The sequence below is a fragment of the Oncorhynchus clarkii genome, chromosome 5 (genome assembly GCF_045791955.1).
Source record: "Oncorhynchus clarkii lewisi isolate Uvic-CL-2024 chromosome 5, UVic_Ocla_1.0, whole genome shotgun sequence".
NCBI classification, from domain to species: Eukaryota; Metazoa; Chordata; class Actinopteri; order Salmoniformes; family Salmonidae; genus Oncorhynchus; species Oncorhynchus clarkii.
In genome coordinates this window covers 46,046,114-46,073,309 of record NC_092151.1, presented here as the reverse complement: position 1 = coordinate 46,073,309, position 27,196 = coordinate 46,046,114, and the positions used below count along the sequence as shown (strand labels likewise).

Genomic DNA, 27,196 nt, shown 5'->3' with positions numbered 1-27,196 from the left:
CAGCCTTTCAACAGAGTTATGTATGAATGTTATGTTTTACTCCAAGGTAAAAAAAAGTCACTGAGGTCAATTTAAGCACTGACTTGTCTTGGGTTACGTTCCAAATGACACCCAGGGAATAGGGTGCCATTTGGGACGTATTCTTGCTTTGCCTCTGGTAATAGCATCCAAGATAAATAGCTACTCCTCAAAGCTTATCCACCAAACGTACTGACATTGACACCTTTTAGAGCCAGATAAACAATCCAAGGCTATATCCTCATCCCAAGGAGATTAACCTGCTCAGTGAGAACATAGGTATGCAGTCTCTCCAGTCCACTGTTGGGTTCACAGAGATTATGTTTTTCGCCAAAATGTCTAGTTTGTTATGGCAAAGTAGTATTTTATACTGCAGGGGAGGCTAAAGGGACAATATGCAAACCTATACAAATATGTAGCTACTGTATTACATTAAATTGACAATAATATGAATAAAGCCAGGTTATAATTCACCTATTCACCCACTGTGTTCAAGCCATCAATAATGCTGTACCTTTCAAACAAATGAAATGTAACTGAAAGGCTAATTATAATGTTGCATGGAGACTGCACATTCAACTCGTCTCACCTTGATGACAAACATCAACCCTGCTGTCTGTCTTTGTTAGTTTACTTGCCGTGGTATTTTTCCACTTGCACGGAAGACGCCCCCATGTAGCTAACTTCACCTCTAACTAGCTACGTATCGCTTGTTTCCCCTACGTAGCTCATAGCTGGAGTTCAGAAGTGATCAAGCTCTATTCCTCAGCCGACCATTGCAGCGAGCTGTCAGAAGCCAGTCGTGTCTCTCTCCGAGGCCGGATGGTAAAATCCAACCTCCAGCGGATCTTAAACAGTCATTGCTTTGCTCGCGAGAAAGAAGGAAAACCACAGTTCTGTACTACAATGGCGGATTTAAGTAGTAACGTTAATATTTGTGACATGATTGGCAAGTAAGTGAAGACGGGAGAAAATAGCGAAGTGAAGTGGGGGATGGTGCTTTTTTTCAGTGACGAGGAAGTAGCCACTAATATAAACTGGGATTTAATTTCTTATGACGTAAAATATTTATATTTGTCCACAACTGGTTAGCTAGATAAGTAATCTATGAAACATATCCTACATTTAATTTGGAGTGAAGAATTAGAACGTTATTGTTTAAGGTTAGTCCTCTCCATTAGCTTATTCTAAGCTAGCTAGCCCCAGGCTAAAACCTAGCTACATTATCAAGGTTCTCTAGGAAGCCTAGCTATATCCATCACCACGTTTTTTATTTATTTTTTAAACGGAACACCTCAACCATTTTATTTCCATTTGTTTCAATGGTTGCCAATGACGTCGTTTTGTAGTTTAGCTAGATGAGATGAGTTAACGTTAGCTGTGTAACTAGCTTGCCACCTGAAAGCATAGCATCGTCAGGTAGCTAGCTACCGTTGACTCGCAGGTCAACGAGTTAAAAGGCCCCGAAATGAAACGGTCATTAGAATGGCTTGTTTCATGGGTGAGCAACTTGAAACGGAAGAAACACGCGGAATCCACGTTCATTGTAACCTTTTCTCTAAACACAATTTATTATTAATCAAAAGGCCCAAGTGACGCAACGTCATTCCTCCATTTTTCACGTCACAAACTCTTACGGTTACATTGTAACGTTATACCATTATACTATTCGTCCCTCAAAATTATGCACCCAAAACATTATTGGAGTCATATTGTCAAAGTATTGTTGAATTAATCAGCCAACCCCTATGAATAAATTAAATAATGGTGCATATCTACGTGGGATTAATTCATTATTACATGTAGTATATGCTATTTATACGTTTGACTTTTAGCGATCATTGGCAGTTTTTTGACCAAGTTAATTTGTCATCGGGCAGATACGCAGTTTAGATTGGGCACGTTTTTCCTCGTCGTGCACGTTTTCCCCATCGTGGTGCATTCCGAGTATTTTCGGTGAACCGGTTCCCAAACGGCTCTTTGTTCAAAATGCTTGAAAATTGTCCTAGCTAGAACCCTGGAAAAAGTACAGATATCCAACGTATAGCCCAAAAGGTAAAAGCTATCAGATCGTGAAATGCGCGTTCAAATAAAATGTTCCCTTGCGAGGACCAGATTGACACGCTCTCCCCACTATTTATTGTTTAGGCGGTGAGGGTTCACCCTCTTTTTAGCTAATTATTTTGTAATTTATCTGTAATTTATCTTTTTTTTTTAGATCAAACGGCAGTAGTTGCAGTCAGGGAGCCAAATGAATGGCTCTTTCACCGATACGTTCACCAAAAAAGACCTGTTCAAAAAGAGTCGTTCGTTCGCGAATGACCCATCCTAGTGCCCTCCTGATGCAAGGCAGCCTCCAGATGTCCCCTTCGAAGGGCGTTAGGCAACCTGCCGTGTGCCATTTAATGCTATCCATCACATACATGGTGGATTATGTTTATTCGTGATGTAGTTTTGCCTTGGAATAATACAATTTGTTTAGGTTATAGGGCAAAATATGTCACACTGAAGCCATATCAAATTGTATTGGTCACATACACATATTTAGCTGATATTGCTGGTTTAGCAAAATGATTGTGTTCCCGAGCTCCAACAGTGCAGTAGTTTCTAACAATATATAAATAATAGATTGAGCAATGTCGGAGTGGCACCGACTAAAATACAGTAGAATAGAATACAGTATATATAAGATGAGTAAAGCAGTATGTAAACATTATTGAAGTTAACAAGTGATTCCAAGTCTATGTATATAGGGCAGCAGTCTCTTAAGGTGCAGGGTTGCATAACCAGGTGGACGCCGGCAATGATGGCTATTTAATAGAAGCTATTTTTCAGTCTCTTGGTCCCAGCTTTGATGCACCTGTACCGACCTCGCCTTTCGATGAGTATCACAATTATAAAGGGAGGTGGTGAACTCACACAGCCTAAATGCAGTAGTGGTGTGTGGGTCAAATCAACCCAGAGAAAACAATTAAAGCCATATTACATCCTATGTGTTGTGATAAAGCATTTCGCTACACCCACAATAACTGCTAAATATGTGTATGTGACCAATACTATTTGTGACCGTGATATATAGGCCTAAGGCCGAGACAATAAAAGACCCAGTAAATGAAACCACACCTTTTGTTTCATCACAAAACCGGAGAGCAACCTCTGTTTGGTACAGTCCACAAAGCATATTGCATGTAACAAACAGTTACGTGACCTACATTTTCGGACTATTAAACAACTATCGATTTAGAACCACAGAGTTACCGCAAGTCGCAAAGAGAACTGGAGCTGCCTCGACTATTCCAGCTCCATTTCAACTTCATCATCAAATCACTTATGCTTAGTACAGTGACAACTAAAAAATGCCTAAAACAATTTGGTCCAATCAACGTAAGCCAAATATGATGTGGATGTCTGTGGTTCTGATTTCTGTGTATTTGTGCAAAAAGAAAAAACATATTGACTCACCCTACTTGTATGGAAACACCAATGCCATCCTCTGCCTTTTCATGTTGACGAAATGTCTATGACTCAGTTATACAGCACATGCTTTTATTTTTTGTTGTCCTAGGATACCTGGCTAAAATGGTTGTTTGCTAGCTTAACTTCCTTTCAAGGGCATAAATGTGCCAGGCGAGCTAGCATTAGCCTACTACATCGAGCGCATATTGAATTTACATTCCCTCAGGCCAGGAGCACAATGTATGAGTTTATGTTTGGAGCAAAATCGCTGTTATAATCATTGGTCAGTACAGAGAATGAAGTAAAACCAAATCACGATCTCCATCCATGGCTAATTTAGGAAAGGGCCAATTTTAACTAGCTAGCTAGACACCAGAGGACAACGATGAAACAATTTTTACAAAAATCTCCTCTCGATGACGATTTGCTGTAGATGTGATTGGAGTGAAGCCAAATCCAAACTGTCTATCCTTGACACTTTATTTTTTTGGTGCGCCAGGACCATTCACAGTTGAGTGCACACAGTTTAGCTCAACACCGATTGTCTATTTTGTACTTCTTTTTTTTTATCAAGGGAGGCCAAATGCTCACTGGTTTCCATTGCATTCAATGCTACAGGTGGCGGCAATGTCATACTCTTTTTGACCAGACAGCATCAGATAGATGGCTTACAGAGACAGAGGGGCTCTATTTTGCTCACTCTGATGCTTTCTCTGGTGAGATACATTAAGCTTCCTGTGAATTGAAGGAACATTTATGAAACAGAGATACGAAAGAGACAATTGTATGGTTTTTTTTCTTGGTACATTTTTTGGGGAAGCCGGGCTTCACTTGGCATCCATGAATACACGCCACTGCCTACATGGACAACAGTTCCAACTATAATGCGCTTTGAGGGTGAATTAAATCACACAATCAGTATTTTGGTTACCAATTTTACTTGCACTTGATACGTGGGCCTGTATTGCACCAAATAATTAAAATACACTGGGGAACACAAGATTTAAGAGTCCTATTGCAATCAAAAGCTTAAAAACAACAATTAAAGATTAATATGTGTGTCTCCCTGTCCAGCCTGTCCCTACACTGTTGTAGTACCCGCGGTCCGGGGCCTCTGTGGTGCTCCTGATGCCCCTCTCCCACCCCTGAAGATCCCAGGTGGGCGAGGGAATGGTCAACGGGATCACACTCCTTCAGCTCGGCCGCTCTACTCTGTGAGTACATACACACATTTAACAACGCTCATGCAAATGCAACCATAATATAATCTTTCATATTATGCATACTCCTCTGACACATCAGGACATGACACGCACTCATTGCATACTGCAAAAATATATTTAAGATCTTACCATTTAAAGCTGCATATGTGCGTCCTTACCAAATGCACATAGAAATGTGACTTATAGATATGTCATTCTCATTGAAAGCAAGTCTAAGAAGCGGTAGATATGTTCTATGTGCGCTATTTCTATGATTCTTGTTAAGTTTGGATTGTCTTTTACATTCGGTTTTGTACACCAGCTTCAAACAGCCAAAATACAATATTTTTGGTTATTGAAAAGACACTACGTGACCAAAAGTATATGTGGACTCCTGCTCGTCGAACATCTCATTCCAAAATATGGAGTTGGTCCCCCCCTTGCTGCTATAACAGCCTCCATTCTTCTGGGAATGCTTTCAACTAGATGTTTGAACATTGCTGCAGGGACTTGCTTCCATTCAGCTACAAGAGCATTAGTGAGGTCGGGCACTGATTTTGGGCAATTAGGCCTGGCTCGCAGTCGGCGTTCCAATTCATCTCAAAGGTGTTTGATGGGGTTAATTAAGTTGAGGGCTCTGTGCAGGCCAGTCAAGTTCTTCCACACCGATCTCGACAAACCATTTCTGTATGGACCTCACTTTGTGCGCTGGGGCATTTTGATGCTGAAACAGGAAAGGGCTGTCCCCAAACTTTTGCCACAAAGTTGGAAGCACAGAATAGTCTAGAATGTCATTGTATGCAGTAGCGTTAAGATTTCCCTTCACTGGAACTAAGGGGCTTAGCCCAAACCTTGAAAAACAGTCCCAGACCATTATTCCTCCTCCATCAAACTTTACAGTTGGCACTATGCATTGGGGCAGGTAGCATCTCCATCTGCCAAACCTAGATTAGTCTATCGGACTGCCAGACGGTGAAGCGTGTTTCATCACTACAGAGAACACGTTTCCACTGCTCCAGAGTCCAATGGCGGCGAGGTTTACATCACTCCAGCCGGCGTTTGGCATTGCGCATTGTGATCTTAGGCTTGTGTGCGGCTGCTCGTCCATGGAAACCCATTTCATGAAGCTCCTGACAAACAGTTATTGTGCTGACGTTGCTTCCAGAGGCAGTTTGGAACTCTGTAGTGAGTGTTGCAACCGAGGACAGTAAGCTTGTGTGGCCTACCACTTCGCGGCTGAGCCGTTGTTGCTCCTATACGTTTCCACTTCACAATCACAGCACTTACAGTTGACCGGGGCTGCTCTAGCAGGACAGAAATTTGACAAACTGACTTGTTGGAAAGGTGGCATCTTATGACCGTGCCACTTTTTAAAAGTCACTGAGCTCTTTGATAAGGCCATTTTACTGCCAATGTTGCTTATGGAGATTGCATGGCTGTGTGCTCGATTTATATACACCTGTCAGTAATGGGTGTGGCTGAAATAGCTGAATCCACCAATTTGTAGGGGTGTCCACATACTTTTGTATATATACTGTATTTCACAGCGGTTAAGATGTTACAATGGTTCTCTACATAGCTTGTTTGGTCACACAAACTGAAATTAGGAAAACTATTAGAATTTTTGTGTTTTCTGCGTATTTCACCTTTAACCAGTCGAGCTGACAGGCGTCTTGCAAGGTTTTAACTATGGCTTTAGTCATCAATCTAGCAAGAGGGCAGTATCTTATTCATGAAGTGTGTTTCCCCCCCTAGAAAACTAGACCTTTGGCTTTCACCTTGAATTGCTTATTTATGTCTGAGAAAAATCAACACTTTTCAACAATAAAGTACACATATGATCTAGTTCACGAAAGTATAATAAAACATATACAAATATGTGATAAAACAAAAAGTTTAATAAAAAACTTCATAATGTGTCCTTATATACAGCACCAGTCAAAGGTTTCGACACACCTACTCATTCCAGGGCTTTTCTTTATATTTTCTTGTAGAATAATAGCGAAGACATCAAAACTATGAAACTAACCAAAAAAGTGTTAAACAAATCAAAATGTATTTTATGTTTCTTCAAAGTAGCCACACTTTTCTTTGATGACAGCTTTGTACACTCTTGGCATTCTCTCAACCAGCTTCACCTGCAATGCTTTTCCAACAGTCTTGAAGGAGGTCCCACATATGCTGAACACTTGTTGGCTGCTTTTCCTTCACTCTATGGTTCAACTCATCCCAAACCATCTCAGTTGGGTTGAGGTCGGGTGATGGTGGAGGCCAGGTCATCTGACGCAGCACTCCATCACTCTCCTTCTTGGTCAAATAGCCCTTACACAGCCTGGAGGTGTGTTGGGTGTGTTTGTTGAAATCAAATGATAGCCCCACTAAGTGCAAACCAGGTGGGATGGCGTATCGCTGCAGAATGCTGTGATAGCCATGCTGGTTAAGTGTGCCTTGAATTTTAAATAAATCACATACCTTGGCACCACCAAAGCACTATCACACCTCCTTGCTTCCCGGTGGGAACCACACATGCGGAGATAATCCGTTCACCTACTCTGCGTCTCACAAAGACACGGCGGTTGGAACCAAAAATTTGGATTCATCAGACCAAAGGATGAGACCTCATCAGACCTGGTGTAATTTCCATTGTTCGTGTTTCTTGGCCCAAGCAAGTCTCTTCTTATTGGTGTGCTTTAGAAGTGGTTTCTTTGCAGCAATTCGACCACAAAGGCCTGATTCACGCAGTGTCCTCTGAACAGTTGATGTTGAGATGTCTTGGGCTGCAATTCCTGATGCTGGTAACTCCAATGAATTGCGACGGCACTTGAAGAAACTTGAAAAATTCTTGAAACTTTCCAGATTGACTGACCTTCATGTCTTAAAGCAATGATGGACTGACGTTTCTCTTTGCTTATTTGAGCTGTTCTTGCCATAATATGGACTTGGTCTTTTACCAAATAAGGCTATCTTCTGTATACCACCCCTACCTTGTCACAACACAGCTAAATTAGTAGGTGTGTCCCAACCTTTGACTGGTACTGTAGTTATAATTTGTTTTAGGAACATCTACACACAATATTTCACCTTTATTACTTTAGATTTGTGAATGTCAAAATCAACATTTGGGCCATTTAAACAGCATGCATCCCTCCTATAGACAAGGGGATAAGGACTATGTAAAGGGGTCCATTTTTGACGTTCTGAGCGTATGCAATATGTCTGCCTCCGACATAAAACAAATGTTTGACTTCCACGCAATTACTTATTTTAGGTCTATTTTTTTAAATCATAGACCTATGAAACATATGTAATTTAGATCACCCTTGCTTGAGACATTCAGCAATTGCTTTGCCATGTCTGTGCTGTGACGCAGTCGAGCTGGATAAATATTTTTCTAACATGCTGACTACACGCGCCATTACGCGCGTGTTGATTTTTGTCCATCTGCACCAGACTCGATCAGGGCTCGCAGGTTGAAATATCGAAGCGCACTCTGACCCAACTAATATTAATTTGGGCACAGGTCGAAACACATGAAACATTCATGGACATTTAGCTAGCTATCTTGAAGTTGCCGGCTAATTTGTCCTGGGATATAAATAATATAAACAAAACATTTTATATAGCGAGTGTGCCCTCTCTGGTAATGGCATTTGCGCTTTAGCCAACAGCCTTGCCGATTCTGTGCGGGTATAGCCTACATTAAATTATTATGGACAAAAGAGCGAGATCAGTTTTATTTGTCAAACAAGCATCAATGATCATGTCAACTGAATAAGACCCATCAATCTTTATTTGAAAGGAGCATCAAGCTCATCGCCTCCACTTTCACCACCCTGTGACGGTCGTAACTTGTTTCATCTGTACCCTAATAAACTGCATGCTTTCCCAACGAGTCGTAGTGGGAGGACCACACATGTCATCATGTGACTCGAAGTTTACTTCGATATGGTGGTTATTGTAAAAAAGTATTTACGCAGTGTTTCCACCAACATTTCTCAGACACAAGAAGATCCCACCTTGTCTATAGCATATTTTGTTTAGTCAACATTTGGAAAGTTGGCTGAAAAATGTTCTGTTTCCATCATGATAAACTTAAGCAAATTCAATACATTTAGTTGCTTCCCTATTAAGGTCAATATTCGGTAGGATACGCTGACTAGCGAGGTGAGAGTTGGTCACTTTCGTCACTGCCTGGCAAGCCTCAATGTCCTAGGAAAGGTAAGCTCGGAAATCCTTTGGTTTAATTGTCCCGATGCGATACCATGGATATATATAATCACGTTGCATGATTTATGAATGGCAAAGGGGTATAGGAGGTCGACTTTATTCAGGCAGTTCGACACCTTTTATAAACTAGTCAACACTTGCTGTTCAGTTGTCAATTATAGCACAGTAAATAGCATACTATGCGCCACGACTCTGTGTGGCTGGCTATGTGAAACACAAAATAAAAAACATTTCCTAGAAAATAATAGTTAGGCTAAATCGTGGATTTCAACTCATTGTTACAACATTACATGGGACGTGCAAATTCACAAGCATCATGCTCTCTCTCCCTCCTCTATGTAAATCAATTTGGCTGAAACCAACCACAGCGCCTGCACATTGTACTGGGCGGCGATCAGGCGGCAGAAGTGAGTTTCCCAGTCATCGCTTGCTTTGTGACTGACAGGCGCTATCGATAGGTTGCTGAACAATACGCATATTCTACTCTAGCGGGAGAGGGGTCGACAAGCTAGCCAATTGAAACTTTTAAATGAAAAGTACCCTAATTTAGTATGAAGTGGAAAAGGTAGCCAGCTGAAAATCAGTCTGGTACCGGCTGATTAGCTGAGGACCGGCGCGAATGGAAAATGCTGTTACTCATTTATAATTATTTGGTTGGCCGAAAACTCTACCGAGCCCTTTTAGAAGCTGTTAGCCGGATTTGCATATAAAGTGAAGTACTGCTTGAAATTAAAATAGATATTACTTTTCAATTGCAAAAATGTTGTTGGTGTGCCCTAGTGAGCACAATCCTGAAGTCACCCAGGGAGTTGGTTCATTAATGATCCCTTCTTCAAGTGAAATGATTGATTAACGCTCCCTCCTTCCCATTTTGGTTCTCTAGGACCGGAAGTTGACTGTGACAGAGGAGCCGGCGGGGAACGGTCGCCCCAGGATACTCCGCTTCCAGAGCCGCCCCACTGTTTCCAAGGTGATCCACTGGGGCGCTGTGCTGAGCGGGAACGCTCTGTATGTGGAGATACCGATGGACCCGCTCCCCGAGGGCAGCAAGGAGAGGTGTGTGCCTGTGCTCTGAATGTGAAAGTGTGTGTGTATAATCTCATGTTGTCTAATTAGCCCTGCCTACCTCTCTCTCTCTACAGTTTTGCGGCTCTTTTAGAGTATGCGGAAGAACATCTTGAAGTTGTCAGCGTGTTCGTCTGCTTTTACAAGAATAGAGATGATCGCGGTACGATAAGCGTGTCCACCAAACCTATGATCTCAATAGATAAGCATCCACACAGTGAGCTCAAAGTATTGGGACAGTAACATGTTTTTTTATTTAATTTATTTTACCCCTTTTTCTCCCCAATTTCGTGGTATCCACTTGATTCAGAGGGGTTGGGTTAAATGCGGAAGACACATTTCAGTTGAATTCCGTTGTACAACTGACTTGGTATCCCCCCCCCCCTTTAGGAGACCAAAAGTTTTGGGGCAAATTCACTTGTATGTGTATTAAAGTAGTCAACGTTTAGTATTTGGTCCCATATTCCTTGCACGCAGTGATTACATCAAGCTTGTGACCTGACAAACTTGGAGGCATTTGCTGTTTGTTTTGGTTGTGTTTCAGATTATTTTATGCCCAAAGAAATGAATGATAAATAAACTATTGTGCCATTTTGGAGTCACTTTTATTGTAAATAAGAATAGAATGTTTCTAAACACTTCTGCATTAATGTGGATGCTATCATGATTACGGATAGTCCTGAATGAATTGTGAATAATGAGGAGTGAGAAAATTGGAGACATAAACATCCTACCTCCCAAAATGCCAACCTCCCCTGTTATTGAAATAATGAGAGGTCAAGTATGTCTTGGGGGTATGATATTTGTGCATCTAACTTTCTCACTCATCATTATTCACGATTAAATCAGGACTATCCCAAATAACAAAATGTGTCACTGTCCGAATACTTTTAGAGTTCACTGTTTATGATGGAAGGTCGTCCTTGATGGTATTTCTTCTAATATGTGTCTTTGTGTGTCCCCACAGCTAAACTTGTGCGCACATTCAGCTTTCTGGGCTTCGAGATAGTGAAACCGGGCCATGCCCTTGTCCCACTCCGACCTGACGTTTTCTTCATGGCCTACAACTTCGACAAGGACTCCTCCTCCGATGAGGATTAGCTCTGACCCCTGTGGGGTGTTCCAGGAAACAGAATCATCAATTTAGCCAGCTAACTTTGATAAACAGCCAGATATAGGCACATCTTTAGATTTTCTGGTTTATTCAGAAAGCTAAACCCGAGCACGGGTTTATTGGTTAAGTCAGTCATACCATTTCAATTCTATATTCTAGGAAAGATGAAGTCATTTCCAAATGTTTAGTTAAGACATTTAGCTGATTAAGTAACACATTGATCCTGCTTATTGGAACAGCCCCCTGCCTAGCATGGATCCCAACTTGAATTGTGCTGTTTTCACTATTGTTTCACAAACTGTTTCAATGAAGAGATGGTTCAGCCAGACTGAAGTCTGATGGCCATGCTGTGATGACCACAATTGTGAAGTGAAACAATTGTGTGAAACGGATTAATTCAGTTTGGGATCCAGGCTTACCCCTTACCCACTGCTCCACCAAACCCCACTCTCCTATGTGACCCAAGTGCTTACAGCCTTCCATGCTTTTGTTCAAAGGAAGTGGATGATTAGTTTCGATATTGTATCCCCCAGTTTCACAGCTTGGCTGACATTTCTCTCTCCTCTCTCTTTCATCCCTTTAAGTTCTTTATTTAGGTTTCATTGGTATTTTGTTCATTACTTAAGAGGGAACCATGTTTTTACGGACTTTGAGCATATTGCAATTCTCATAACTATTATCATCAATCGATTGTCTTGTTTTATTCTTGTGTTGATAGGCGGAAGGAGGATTTTTTTCCCTTGAATGTAAAAAAAAAAAAAAAAACAGCATCAGGTTTACGCTTGGGTACTCCAGCTTTTAATTTGATTGGCTAAGATATATGCTTTTATTTCATTAGCTATATTCGATAAGCTTTTTATTTCATTGGCTAAGCTATAAAAACATTTCCGCCCCACCTTTGTGACAAACATTTTGATAATAAAGCACTCAAGTCTTCTGACAAATGTTGTAATGTGTGTAAACATTGCTGTTAAGCAACAACAACAAAAAGCTCCAATATTGGTATTTCATTGCTGGATAATAGCCCTTTAAACTTTAGCACATGTGAATGCTGTTATGTGTAACTGGTTTGAGTGCTTCAATTTGAGAAGTAAATATCATGTAAAATGATGGATTGATTGGTTCAAAGCAACCCCAAAAAACATCCTTTTTGCTTTTCTTTCATGTATGTCTGAAAATGATTGTACCATTGTTTGGATAAAATTGCTGTGATGTTTCGATTTTATTTTGGACTAGCATTCCGTTTAACTTTTTGATTCTTCGTGGAGTTTAAGTTCGATGTTCACCTTGCATAGTGGTACCTATTGTGCTCCTGTGATAATAAAAGTAAGAAAAATAGCATTGCCTCCTTGTCTCCGATACATAATCTTATGGATTTTTTTTCCTTCTCCCTATTCTGCAAAGTCTTGTTCTTTGTTAATGCACTTTACATTTAGATGTGACACATTTGCATGATTATGGGGCAGTGGTTCTTATTACAGAAGTTGACAAGTTGAATGCTAGTTACTGTTCAGCATTTCTTTGCAATAACACATTTTGACAGTTCAAACATATCTGATAGTGTAAATATTTGGAGTGGCAGCCAACTCTGATCTTGTGCCACAAATTGGTGTTTTTGACAAATCCAAGCTTGTGCCAATACTTGGGCAAAAGATCAGAATTGGGCTCCCTGTGTAACGCAGCTGTAGTTGTTCAAATGGTTTCCATGGCTTAAATCAATTAGTCTTTGCTGTATCAATTGCTTTGGAGGAAGAGGGTCAAGGTCCACTCCCTTCGGGCCTTCCAATGCATTTTGAGGATGTGTAGAATCAAGAGATTGAGAAAAGGCCCTTGTCTGCACACTAGGGCTACATCCTCCTCCTCCCCCCCCCCCCCCCCCCCATGGATTTTAAAGTAATGAACTGGTGTGAAGAATGTGGTTGAAATGCCAGCTAGTCCAATGCTTTTAAATGCATACTAGTGCACACTTCAGGAGAAGGGTAGAGAATCAGAATTACAGCCCTAGTAATGTTTGTGCAGTAAGCGAAATAGTGTACCATTGGAGACTTGAAAAGTGTAATATGTTACTCCACTAGGGGGCAGCTCATCACAAGGTCAATAACAATGTTCCTCGTTATCACCTGCACCATTTTGAATGTATGGCGTTTTACCTGCACAATCAAGGTGAGAAATCCTCAGTCAAGATTACCTGGCTGCTTTAGTTTCACCTGCAGAATCCAAGGGTGAAATAATCCTCTCTCCCTAGTCCCTTTACAAAGACAAACTTAGTCAGACAGTGACTACCTTCTCAATGGGTTTATCTCTGATCATTAAAATGTAAACGTTGCAGAGCCACGACATCTCATGTTCTTTGTATGTATGCCATATCACCTGCAGAATCCAGAAGTGAAATCCTCTACTCAAGAAAGCCTGTCTCTATTCTACCCTAATTCATTCTGTGACCACCTTCTCCATGGGTTTATCTGTATGGGTTTTAAAAGTGGAATCATTACGTTGCAGTCAGTGGCACAGAAAGTCTAACGTTCCATCCTGTATACTCAGCTCAGCGTTCGGGACCATTTACACTTCACCGTAGAAACTTTTTCGTATAGTAACCAGGCCATAGCACAGCGCCTGGAAGCACCCTACACTGATCAGCTGAGTTGTCGAGTAGGTAATAGGTACCTACCTATACATGGGGCCTCTACGCATTAACATTCTCAATCTCAGACTAACCTATATATAGATAAACTGCCTTTACACAGGCAGTCCAATTCTGATTATTGGCAAAGGATCTGATCGGATTGGTCAAAAGACCAATTAGTGGCAGAAGATCAGAATTAGGCCGCCTGTGTAAACGCAGGCCAGTTTCTCCAGTTCTTCACAGATGTTATAGCACTATGTAACAGCAATATAGCAGAAACTAGGTGGAATCTGAATATGAGGTAGAGTGATGGGAGCAGAGGGGAAGATATATCCTCTTGGCATGAATGGCAGCCAGAACCCAATGTTTCCGCTGAGGCCTGCAGAAGCCCAGTTTGGGCTGGAAGACAACTGAACAGAAAGTCGTTTTTTCTGGAATCAAAATATTTAATAGGTGCATATCAAGTATTATTATACCATGTATAAAATTTCAGATCACAATATGAAGCAATGAAACTCTTCAATCAGGCTGACAGCAGCAGGTAAAGGTTGCCACATAAAATAATAACTAATGACTAAAATAGAATAGGCAACTAAAATGATAGAAAAATGCCATATGTTGTAGTAGCATGATAGGAAATTCTAGACATTACTTTTTTTATTTTCAACATCTTTTTTTCTTCAATAAGCGCAAAAAAAACAGAGCACAACACTAAAGCTGAAGCGAAGCGTCCACTTGACGACTAGACAGTTACTGTAGTCCACGGCAGTGGTAGGTAGAGTACACGACTGGGGGCAGGTAAGATTGCAAATGTTCCCAAAATTCTTACAACTTTTCCAAAAATCTCAGTTGAAGGATTCCTGGATTTCCTGCTTTCTCCCTCCTGATTCCACAAATCTTTCAACTGGGATTTCTGGAAAACCTGGAATGTCGGGCAGTTACCGGAATCTTGCAACCCTAGGGACGGTGGGGACGAAGCAAAGCCCACAGAGGAGAAGGAAACTATTAGCTTGCGAGTCGATACAGAAGAGAGAAAAATTATTTTCTGTTCTGTATATTTGCGCCTTGAGCAGTAGGAAGGAATGCACATCACAGTTTGCTGCTTTAGAGACCATAGCATAATTTAAAACATTTTGCATTTGCATGTCTTTAAAAAATCCTGAATTCTTTGAACGAAAAGGACATCACCACGAGAACAAACAAAAAAGGAACAGAGATCAGAGAGAAGAAGGGAGGAACAGGCTGAAATTCAAATGGACCAGTAACACAAAAAAAAAAAAAAACATTGTACACTACATTTCCCACCATCCCGCTTCCCTAGGTTGTGACCCCAAACCCCTGACCCCTATAGGTGCTGACTTCAGGCACCTTCCCCCTGGAGGCTACGTAGCGTTACAGCCATATATTCTCTACATGGCTATGGTTAGCATTAGCATCCTCGCTGGCTGTTCCTCACATGGACAGGTGATGAACTCCTAACTATCTGCGGACTGGGGACGTGGAAGGCTTGGGAAGAAGGGAACCCTTTGGGGGGTTAAGGGGTGGTGGTACCCAGGAAGGGAATCCATGGCAGGGTTAGGTGGTGCTCAGGAGAGGTCTTCTGAAGCATGGATGATTTCAGGCTGGTGAAGTTAAATGGGGACAGTCCAAGTTCAACAGGTGGCATGTATGTGTTTACCAATGTATGTCTATACGTAGGTTTTGTATGTGTGAATCATCGGTATGTTATTTGTGTAACTACTTGTGTAAGTGCAAATGTGTGTATCTATGTGTGTGTATGTGTGTGTCGCCGTGTACATGTAGTGTGTGGCCTCATCGGCCCTTGCTGTAGCCAGGAAAGAACTGGTCCAACAGCAGCTGTAGAGTCTTGTTGAGGACCATGATGTAATCTTTCCCCAGGTCGTGGCGACATGCAGGGCAGGTGTACACTTCCGCTCGGAAAGACCGCAACAAACAGGTCTGGGGCGGAGGGAGAGAGTGAGAGACAAGAGTGAGAATGCCACAGATCACAGAAACAGCATAGGTATCTAAAAGCTCAGACACAGTGGTAGGATTGTCAAATGTTCGCCTGCCGACAGTATTTAGCACCTCTGAACAGTGTCGGCAGTCAATCTCTTTTGTTTTCACACAGCAAACACCTTGGAAGTCGTCAGCCACTCATCCTTGTTATTAAAATACTCCAAACCAGAAGGTGACAGTAGCTATGTTTGGCAATGCATATCTGTGCGTATTGCTTTTGGTTTAGATTCAAAGCCATCTTGCTAAGTTGTAGAAGACCCTTGTTGATAATAGCCATATGGCCACAGCTAGATAACTACCTAGCAAGATGACGAATAAACAATTTAATTCACTTTCCATAATCCTAAACGGCCAGTGCCAGCCCATAGCCAAATGTTTAGCTAGCGTTAGCATATTCGCTAGCTAACACAACATAGCTAGTTAGCAAGCTAAGGAAGTATTTGGTGTTGTGTGCATTGCGTCTGTGCACGTAGCTAGCTACCATCCCATAGCCTACAGTGCATATGAAGTGTAACTGTTTCATCCAGGAATGTACGGTGAGAATGACATTTTAATTATTTTTTTGTCTCCTCCACATGGGGGTTTGTGCTCTCTGACTGGCTCAAAGTCAAATTGTTGGTCACTGACGAGCATTGCGGTCTGTTCGTCACGCAGCAGGTACCGCTTTCAGTCTAGCAAGAAAAGGAACGGCTTCCCCCTGTGATAAGTACCTATCGGCAGTGACATGCTTGGTGTGTTTCATACTTAATAAGGTTATGATGTCTTGTGGTGTTCCTCAAAGATCCCTTCTTAGACCTTTGTTGTTTCAATGCATCTAATATCTTGTTTCCTTTTTTGTCATGTCCCCATACTTTTTCAACTTTTGTTTATCATTTCCATTACTACACCACAATTAGTCATCAATTATAGTCCCGCAAACAAATCATTACAACGGATGCCAGTGCACACACACACGTTACACACCTTGCAGACGCTGTGAGCGCAGACAGTGGTGACCGGTTGGTAGGCCAGCTCTTGGCAGCAGACACACATGAAGGTCTGTTCCACCTTCCTCAGGAAGTTCTACAGAGAAAGACAGGAACACAGGAATTAAAGGCTCAGCTGTCACAATAGTAACAGCAGCATCACACATCTTAGTTAGCCATGGATCATCTGCTTCATTTCATTTAAAATAAGTGCATACAAGTCCTTGTAGGTAGGTTGTGTAGCTAGCTGAGACACTTGTGTTGGTTCAGCTATTGTTTAGAAGTAGTAAGTCAGGAGACTACATTGTGAGGCAGTATTGTGTAGAAGGAAATCAGTCAATTAAAATACATTCACTAAGCCCTAATCTATGGATTTCACATGACTGGGCAGGGGCCCACCCACTGGGGAGCCAGGTTCACCCACTGGGGAGCCAGGTTCACCCACTGGGGAGCCAGGTTCACCCACTGGGGAGCCAGGTTCACCCACTGGGGAGCCAGGTTCACCCACTGGGGAGCCAGGTTCACCCACTGGGGAGCCAAGTTCACCCACTGGGGAGCCAAGTTCACCCACTGGGGAGCCAAGACCAGCCAATCAGAATTCGTTTTTCCCCACAAAAGTTTTTTTTTACAGACATAAATTATCCTCAGAACCCCCCTTCCCCCTCCCCAGATGACCCCGCAGGTGAATAAGCTGGATGTGGAGGTCCTGGGCTGGTGTGGTTGCACGTGGTCTGCGGTTCTTGATATGCCACACCTTTCAGGTGGATGGATTATCTTGGCAAAGGAGAAATACTCACTAACAGGGATATACACAAATTTGTGCAGAAAATTTGAGAGAAATACGCTTTTTGTGCATATGGAACATTTCTGGGATTTTTATTTCAGTTCATAAAAAAATGGGACCAACACTTTACATGTGCGTTTATATTTTTGTTCAGTATAGTTGTAGTTAATCTAGTGGTCAGTGAGGTGAGGTAGTTCGTGAGGTGACTGAGGTAGGGTGGTGGTGTATACATACCGGCCCCTCCTTGAGGTGTCCCATGGCCTCGTCCCAGTTCTTCTTGTTGGGTTGGTCCTCCTTGATGAGGCTCTGCTGCTGCTCTGTCAGCTGGAACGCCTCCTCCATCTTCAGACGCTTGGCTCGGGGCTCCGCCGACTCCTTACACACCTCTGACAAAGCACACCAACACACGTTGTTTATGGATGCATGTACACATATCGATTCTATTCAAAGATGGGGTAACATTTTCGTCATAACAATTGCACATAGCAGTGCACAAGATATACAGTATACTGTACACACAAAGCTAAAAAAAAACACATTGCTTCTGTCTCTGGCTTATATTCCTAGCTGTGTTTCAACAGGTACCTGTCTCCTTGTCCTTGGGTGTCTTCTGACTGCCGTTGCTCTGTGGCTGTTCTGTACCCTCCATAGGCTTCTTCTCATCCTCCTTCACCTTCTTCTCCAGGGGGTGTAGCCGTGGCCGTCCCCGTCCAGGTTGCTTCTTGCTCCTAGTGCACCCTGGTCGAGCGTTAGCCTCCTTCTTGGTCTTGTTGGCCATGGCCTCCACGTAGCCTGGAGGATACTGTGGAGGCAAAGAGACACAGAGTCGTACGAAAACACAGCGGATACTGTAGTAGGGGCACTCCGAGACAGTCAAGGCCGTCAGATAAAAACATCAACTGTCTTTAACAAACAAAGGACAAAGGATCAATACAATATTTGTGGTTACTGAAAATATACTATTTCACAGCGGTTTAGATGGTACAATGATTAGTGCTTGTGTTGTCAATAAAACTGAAATTAGGCAAACTACTCCCATTTTTCCAACAAGGAAATGGTGGAGCGATTTCAGAATATTGCACTTTTAATTTGAGAAATTAAGACATAAAAGAGAGTTAGCCACTGAAACAGCAGTCATAACCAAAAGCCTGTCCTTCTCATACTATCATAATGTCCTATAAAAACAAATGCAGGTGGACAGAAGACCCTCACTTACCTGCACAGCTAGGCCCAGTTTCTGGATGCGCTCTAGGCCCTCAGGTGTCCAGGGAGCAGGCTCCAGGTCATCCCTCCGCAACAGGTACCGCCACACCAGGAAACCACACTTCCCTATCTCCGGCCAGTACTTCACCACCTGAGACATACACAGAAAAATAATTACTGCTGCTCCACGGAACACAGAGTTGAATGGGAATGTTGGTTCTAGAAATTCTACTTCTATGGGCACATACACAGCAGCAATATTCAGTGAAGATATAACTGAACAGGAGTTTATAGTAAGACAGGGATAGCACTAAAAATAATATTGCTTTGAAAATTCCTCTTTCAAAAAAGGGATGGCAAAAAGAGCAGATTAAATATTTCCTAATCTTGTCTTGTTAGCGACAGCCCTGAAACCATGCGTGTTGTGTTTACCGTAATGGCCCATCTGGAGAAATCAAGATGTGTTCAAAAAGTATGACTCATAATGAGGACCAGGCCCAACAATATCTTCATCTGATTTATTTTGATGCCATTTTCTATTACATTTGTAATGGATTTCTGATTTCACAACCCAAACGGCTGTTGACAGTTTGTCACAAGGGACTAGGAGAGAGGTAAACGCATAAAGGATCTAAAATGGTGAGGTTGAGTGACAGGCAAGGAGCCACCAGGGCTCAATTCCAATATCCACACTCCAGCATACAACTTAGTATAAAGCAACATAATGGGCATGCCTTCTAAGTATCAACCAATATGGCAATACAAACAAAATACTATTGCATTGAAGTACAGTTGAAGTCAGAAGTTTACATACACCTTTGCCTAACACATTTAAATTAAGTTTTTCACAATTCCTGACATTTAACCCTAGTAACAATTCCCTGTCTCAGGTCAGTTAGAATAACCACTTTATTTTAAGAATGTGAAATGTCAGAATAATAGTAGAGAAAGATTCATCACATTCCCAGTGGGTCAGAAGTTCGCATACACTCAATTAGTATTTGGTAGCATTGCCTTTAAATTGTTTAACTTGGGTCAAACATTTCAGGTAGCCCTCCACAAGCTTCCCACAATAAGTTGGGTGAATTTTGGCCCATTCCTCCTGATAGAGCTGGTGTAACTGAGTCAGGTTTGTAGGCCTCCTTGCTCACCCACGCTTTTTCAGTTCTGCCCACAAATTTCTATAGGATTGAGGTCAGGGCTTTGTGATGGCCACTCCAATACCTTGACTTTGTTTTCCTTGGGCCATTTTACCACTTTGGAAATACGCTTGGGGTCATTGTCCATTTGGAAGACCCATTTGTGACCAAGCTTTAACTTGACTGATGTTTTGAGATGTTGCTTCAATATATCCACATAATTTTCCTCCCTCATGACGCCATCTATTTTGTGAAGTGCACCAGTCCCTCCTGCAGCAAAGCACCCCCACAACATGATGCTGCCACCCCGTGCATCACGGTTGGGATGGTGTTCTTCGGCTTGTAAGCCTCCTCCCTTTTTCCTCCAAACATAACAATGGTCATATGGCCAAACAGTTCTATTGTTTCATCAGACCAGAGGGCATTTCTCCAAAAAGTACAATCTTAGTCCCCATGTGCAGTTACAAACCGTAGTCTGGCTTTTTTATGGTGGTTTTGGAGCAGTGGCTTCTTTCTTGCTGAGTAGCCTTTCAGGTTATGTCGATATAGGACTCATTTTACTGTGGATATAGATACTTTTGTACCTGTTTCCTCCAGCATCTTAACAAGGTCCTTTGCTGTTGTTCTGGGATTGATTTGCACTTTTAGCATCAAAGTACGTTCATCTCTAGGAGACAGAATGCGTGTCCTTCCCGAGCAGTATGACGACTACGTGGTCCCATGGTGTTTATACTTTCGTATTATTGTTTGTACAGATTAACGTGGTACCTTCAGGCGTTTGGAAATTGCTCCCAAGGATGAACCAGACTTGTGGAGGTCTACAATCTTTTTTCTGAGGTCTTGGCTGATTTCTTTAGATTATCCCATGATGTCAAGCAAACAGGCACTGAGTTTGAAGGTAGGCCATGAAATACATCCACAGGTACACCGCAAATTGACTCAAATGATGTCAATTAGCCTATCAGAAGCTTCTAAAGCCATGACATTTTTTTCTGGAATTTTCCAAGCTGTTTAAAGGCACAGTCAACTTAGTGTATGTAAACTTCTGGCCCACTGGAATTGTGATACAGTGAATTACAAGTGAAATAATCTGTAAACAATTGTTGGAAAAATTACTTGTGTCATACACAAAGTAGATGTCCTAACCGACTTGCCAAAACCATAGTTTGTTAACAAGAAATTGGTGGAGTGGTTGAAAAACTAGTTTTAATGACAACCAACCTAAGTGTATGTAAACCTCCGGCTTCAACTGCATGCATTGCAATTTCATATGACAGAAGTTAGTCCCCTAGCTAATGCACCTTGTAGATGCCATCGTAGCGGTTGCCCTCCTCCGGGGCGTACTTGCTGATGCGTCGTCCCTTGGAGCTCCGCACCACCCGCACTGGCTTTCCCGCACGCCAGTTCCTGGACTCCGCCCCGTCCTTGTCGTTGATGGGGGCGTCACAGTTCAGCGCCAGGGCCCTGAGAGAGCAAGGGTCAAAGGGTCATGTGATGAAGGGAGCTAGCTTTCATTCTAGTTCAGCACTAACACATTTGATTCAGCGGCCTTTGCGTCTCCAGGGACAGGTTGATGAACACTGGGTTTCAACGGTTTTACATTGACTTGAGTAAAAAATTTTTTTTTAAAGTACACTATGAAGCCTGCCGTCTTGGTTGAAACCAGGGAGAGAAACAGGACAGGTGGTACTTTGTGTGTTTGTTTGTTTACTGTACCTGTTATAGTGGGTTAGGGTCTGGTCAAAGGAATGCTCCCCGATGCGTTTGTTCCCTGAAAGGTCGCGACCCCCGCTGCCCGTGTAGGTGAACTCATCTCCCCTGTCCTGACAGCAGAGGTCAGAGGGTTAAAAGGAGACACACACACACACACACACACACACACACGCTGGACTAATCTTGCATTTTCTTTAGATGACTAAGTCACAAGTATGAAATCTCAGCCTGAGACTCACATTTAAGTCAACATACAGTGCCTTGCAAAAGTATTCATAACCCTTGGATATCTTCATATTTTATTGTGTTGCAAAGTGGTCAACAATCTACTCTAATGTCAAAGTGGAAGAAAAATTCTAACTTTTTTAAAGATGAATTAAAATGTGATAACTATTATCTAATTAGTTATGTACATAAGTATTCAGCCCCTTTGTTTAGGCAAGCCTAAATTAGTTCAGGAGTAAAATTTGGCTTAACAAATCAAATAATAATGTAAACTACATGGACTTACTGTGTGAAATAATAGGGGTTCACATGATTGAACTACAAAGACCAGGGAGCTTTTTGAAAGCCTCAAAGAAGGACAGTGATTGGTAGATGGGTAGCAATAACAAATCAGACAATGAATATCTCTAAGCATGGTCAAGTGAATAATTATGCTGTGGTTTATGTATTGAACCACCTAGACACATCAAAAATACAGTCATCCTTCTAAACTGAGCAGCAGGATAGGGCTCCAGAGTGGCACAGCAGTCTAAGCCACTGCATCTCAGTGCTAGAGGCGTCACTACAGACCCTGGTTTGAGTCCAGGCTGTATCACAACCGGCCATGATCGGGAGTCCCATAGGGTGGCACACAATTGGCCAAGAGTCGTTAGGGTTTGGCCGGGGTAGGCCGTCATTGTAAATAAGAATTTGTTCTTAACGGACTTGCCTAGTTAAATAAAAGGTTAAATTAAAACATTTTTAAAAGACAGGAATGAAACTGCTCAGGGATGTTCCCATGAGACTATTGGTGATTTTAAAACAGCTACGGAGTTCAATGGCTGTGATGGGAGAAAACTGAGGACAGATCAACAACATTGTAGGGACTCCACAATAATTACATAAATGACAAAGTGAAAAGAAGAATACAAATATACAGAATATTCCAAAACATGAGCCTTGTATAGTACTAAAGTAATTCTGAAAAACAAAAACTGCCAAAGGAATACACTGGCCTAAATGCAAAGCCTCATGTTTTGGGCAAATCCAACACAACATCACTGAGTAACTGCCTCCTTATTTTCAAAAATGGTAGTGGCTGCATCATGTTATGGGTATGCTTGTCATCAGCATGGACTAGAGAGTTTTTCAGGATAAAAAGATACAGGATGGAGCTAAGCACAGGCAAAATAATAGAGGAAAACCTTGGAGTAATTTAACTTTCATCAGGACAATAACCTACAACACAAGGCCAAATCTACACTGGAGCTGCTTGTTCCTGAGTGGCCAAGTTACAGTGTCAATGTAAATCTGCTTAATAATCTATGGCAAGATTTGAAAATTACTGTCTAGCCATGATCCCCAACATCTTGACCAAACTTGAAGAATTATGAAAGGAATAATGGGCTAATATTGCACAATCCAGGTGTGTAAAGCTCTTAGAGACTTACCCAAGAAGACTCACAGCTGTAATCACTGCCAAAAGGGGTTTATAACATGTATTGACTCAGGGAGCGGAATGCTTCACCAACAACTATATTTTATTTATTTAATTTCTATTAATGAAAAAATTATAATCTTCCAATTTCACAATTAAATCCATTTTCATCCCACTTTTTATAAATAGAATGTGAACACAGTGCCTTCATACCCCTTGACCTTTTTCACATTTTGTTACGTTACAGCTTTATTCTAAAATAATTTATAAAAAATAAAAAAACAGAAATATCACATTTACATAAGAATTCAGACCCTTTACTCAGTACTTTGTTGAAGCACCTTTGTCAGTGATTACAGCATCGAGTCTTCTTGGAAATGACGCTACAACCTTGGCACACCTACATTTGGGTAGTTTCTCCCATTCTTCTCTCCAGATCCTCTCAAGCTCTGTCAGGTTGGATGGGGAGCATTGCTGCACAGCTATTTTCAGGTCTTTCCAGAGATGTCCAATCAGGTTCAAGTCCGGGCTCTGGCTGGGCCACTCAAGGGCTGTCATGTGCCTTTTACTGAGGTGTGGCATCCGTCTGGCCACTCTACCATAAAGGTCTGATTGGTGGAGTGCTGCAGAGATGGTTGTCCTTCTGAAAGGTTCTCCATCTGTCAGAGTGACCATTGGGTTCTGGAAGGTTGTCCCAGCTCCACAGAGGAACTCTAGAGCTCTGTCAGAGTGACCATCGCGTCCGTCTCGAACCTCTACGGACAACTCCTTCGACCTTGATGGCTTGGTTTTTGCACTGACATGCACTGTCAACTGTGGGACCTTATATAGACAGGTGTGTGCCTTTCCAAATCATGTCCAATCAATTTAATTTACCACAGGTGGACTCCAATCAAGTTGAAGAAACATCTCAAAAATGATCAGTGGAAACAGGATGCACCAGAGCTCAATTTTGAGTCTCAAATCAATGGGTCTGAATACTTAAGTGAATAAGGTATTTCAGTTTTTATTTAATAAATTTGCAAAAGTCTAAAAACCTGTTTTCGCTTTGTTGTTATGGGGTATTGTGTGTTGACACCATTATCAAAAGTGAACACAAATGTAATTACGCATGTAATGCATTTATTATAAAAGGTGCATTTTTTTGGTGAAAATGACCTTCCCCAAACTTGAAACTCACGCGCTGCTTATGAATGCCATTTGGGCTCTAAACCCCTTGTAAAAGCAGATTAATGTGCTTAATTTTAAAACGTTATTTGACACTTAGTTGTGATAAACAATGTGTTTAATATTAGGAAAGTTGAGAAATAAATATAGTAGGCCTAGTCTATACAAAGCTGATGGGATCCTCCTCTTTTTAGTAGAGGCCATCACCCTGTTTTCTCGTGCAATTGTATAGCAATGTTGCGCAACATGAGCTCATGGGCTCTCATGTCGTCTTTGATTAGATTTTCGAATACATTTGCATTGATGTCAGAGTGATTAGAGGGACAATGGAGTGCTGAGTACCAGGCAGTTAACTAGTTTGGTAGGCTACTAATGACCATCAGCAGCATCAGAGCTTGGAGAAGCCTAATTACCATGATTAAACAGTCATGTGGAATTTGACTGCCATCATGACTCGTGACCGCCGGTGTGGCAGTAATATGGTCACCGCAACAGTCCTAGTTACTAGACATAACTCTAACCCACTGTATAAGACATTCTCCAAAATGTAAATATTCATGGCATTTATATTAAATCCCAGCCGTACTTTATCAAAAGTCAGCTATGAATACCAGGCCTGGTTTCCCAGATTTTTTTTCATAGTGCTCTAATGTTCACAGTACTTGTCTTATATTATCTCCAATGTATCGTCCATGTAAAAAACCTGTCTGATCAAGATTAATAATATCCGACAATACTTTTTTAATTCTACGCACTTTGCTAGCATTTTTGCATCACAATACTAAAGTGTAAGGGCCCTCTAATTTCTTAAATTGGTTGGATCTTTGTATTTACCACTTGGGTCCTGTTTCAGTAATAATGAAATCAGACCCTGTTGAGTATCTGATAATCTATCATTTTTATCGAAGTGGTTAAATAATGCTAATAATTGTCCTCGGAGTACATCAAAAAAGGTTTGGCACACATCAACTGGTATGCCATCCAGCTCTGGAGTTTTCCCAGACTTAAAGGCTTTAATTGCATCAAGAAGTTCCTCCTCTGTAATTTGGCCTTCACGTGAGTCTTTCTGTACAGATGTTAATTTTACATTATTAATAGAATAATACAATTAACTTTGGTTAATGGAGACTGAAACGAAAACATCTGCTTAAAGTACTTTGCTTCCTCTTTCTAAATATAGTTTGGTGAATCATGGGTGACTACGTCATTTGTAACAAGTTCCAGTAAATTATTTTTGGTAGCATTTCTGTGTTGTTTTCCCCATATTCCATCCAGTACGCTTTATTTTTTATAATATATTACTGTACACTTGATCTTTCTTGTATAAGTTCCTCCTCTTCTTTTATAGTCTTGCCTCTAATGTATTCTGTGCCTCTATGGTACAGTTTTTATTGACAACTCTCTGTACTGTTAGTCCCTCTATTTCCTTTGCTAATATTCATTCTTTTGACCTAAATTGCTATTGTTTTAAAGATGAGTATTGAATTGTATGGCCTCTAAAGGCACATTTACAAAAAGTGTCCCATACAATAAGGGGATCTGCTCTACCTATATTATGTTGGAAAAAGGCTGTTATAAATGATTCTGTCCTGGTTAAAACAAGTTGTCATCCAATAGGCTTTGATGAAATGTCCAATATCCTCACCAACATGGAAATTCTCTAAAGGATAATGGATAGGCCAATTATTTGATGGCATTCTGTCCCCTATCAACACTTTTTAAACTTTTGGTGCCAGCGAGAATGACATAAGAAAGTAGTCCAGGCGACTAGCTTCATTGAGCCTCTGCCATGCAAAACTCTCTAGGTCAGGATAGATACACACACACACACACATATATATCACACACATACTAGTTCCAATATATCCATGACATTTGTCATTTCCTTATATGAATTAGGGTGATAGTTTGTAGTGCGATTTCCATTACGGTCCATTGAGGTATTTAAAACCGTATTATAATCTCCCACCATAATAATAGAGTTTTGTATTGCTTGTAGGCAAGATCAATTATTATATATATTTTTAAAGAAGCGTGAATCATCATTATTTGAACCTTATCAATTAATGAGCCAAATCTGTTTATGGGCCAATAACATATTTAAAAATAATCCATCTACCTTCAGGATATGTTTGGACAATTTGCACATTCAGATCAGAATTATTGTTAATTAATATCACCCCTTTTGAGTTACTTTGCCCATGGTAAAAGTATATCCCCCCCCCCCCCCCCCCCCCCCCCAGTCCTTCTTCCACAGAACATCATCTAAAATTGTTGAATGAGTTTCCTGTAAACAATAGCTATTACGTTCCTTCTCTTTTAGCCAGGTAAATACTGATTGTCTTTTCTTATCTGCTAAGCCATTACAATTATAACTGGCTAAGTATGGGTATGAACACTTTTGCAAAATCCATTGAAAATATATGTTCAAAGACCATCAAAATCCATTGAAAATATGTTCAAAGACCATCAAAATCCATTGAAAATATGTTCAAAGACCATCAAAATCCATTGAAAATATGTTCAAAGACCATCAAAATCCATTGAAAATATGTTCAAAGACCATCAAAATCCATCCTCCAGACGAATCCCAGTTAAACATTCATCATAGTGGTTTAAATGCACTCTCCAGAGCTATGCTGTATTCTTAAAAGGATGTACATCCTTTAAGAAAGTCAAACATGTTAAAGGGAGAGAAAGAGAGCGGGGGTGGGAGAAAGAGGCAGACAACATCTGTGTGAGGACCAGATGGATGGGTAGACAGATTACCATCCTCCCTCCATCCTACCCTCCTCCCATGCTAAAGACAAGACAGAGCAAGAACAAACAGCATGGGACATTAGAGGAAGTGAGAATAGA

General features: G+C 41.3%; 1 protein-coding gene and 1 pseudogene across 1 annotated transcript in view; one reads left to right on the top strand and one right to left on the bottom strand.

The window, feature by feature from the left end:
* The first annotated feature begins 754 nt into the window (after positions 1-754).
* Positions 755-12,421, top strand: LOC139408922 (ornithine decarboxylase antizyme 2-like; annotated as a pseudogene).
* Positions 12,422-14,130: 1,709 nt separating this feature from the next.
* LOC139408921 (E3 ubiquitin-protein ligase UHRF2-like) overlaps positions 14,131-27,196 on the bottom strand; it is a 40,941-nt gene continuing 27,875 nt past the window's right edge. The window contains exons 10-16 of the mRNA XM_071153381.1: positions 21,532-21,638; positions 21,117-21,279; positions 18,690-18,827; positions 18,059-18,275; positions 17,708-17,859; positions 16,688-16,786; positions 14,131-15,664 (exon numbers count right to left, since the gene is read on the bottom strand). Coding sequence (XP_071009482.1) covers positions 15,518-15,664; positions 16,688-16,786; positions 17,708-17,859; positions 18,059-18,275; positions 18,690-18,827; positions 21,117-21,279; positions 21,532-21,638 — 1,023 coding nt within the window. The 3' untranslated portion in view covers positions 14,131-15,517. The remainder of the gene's footprint in view (positions 15,665-16,687; positions 16,787-17,707; positions 17,860-18,058; positions 18,276-18,689; positions 18,828-21,116; positions 21,280-21,531; positions 21,639-27,196) is intronic.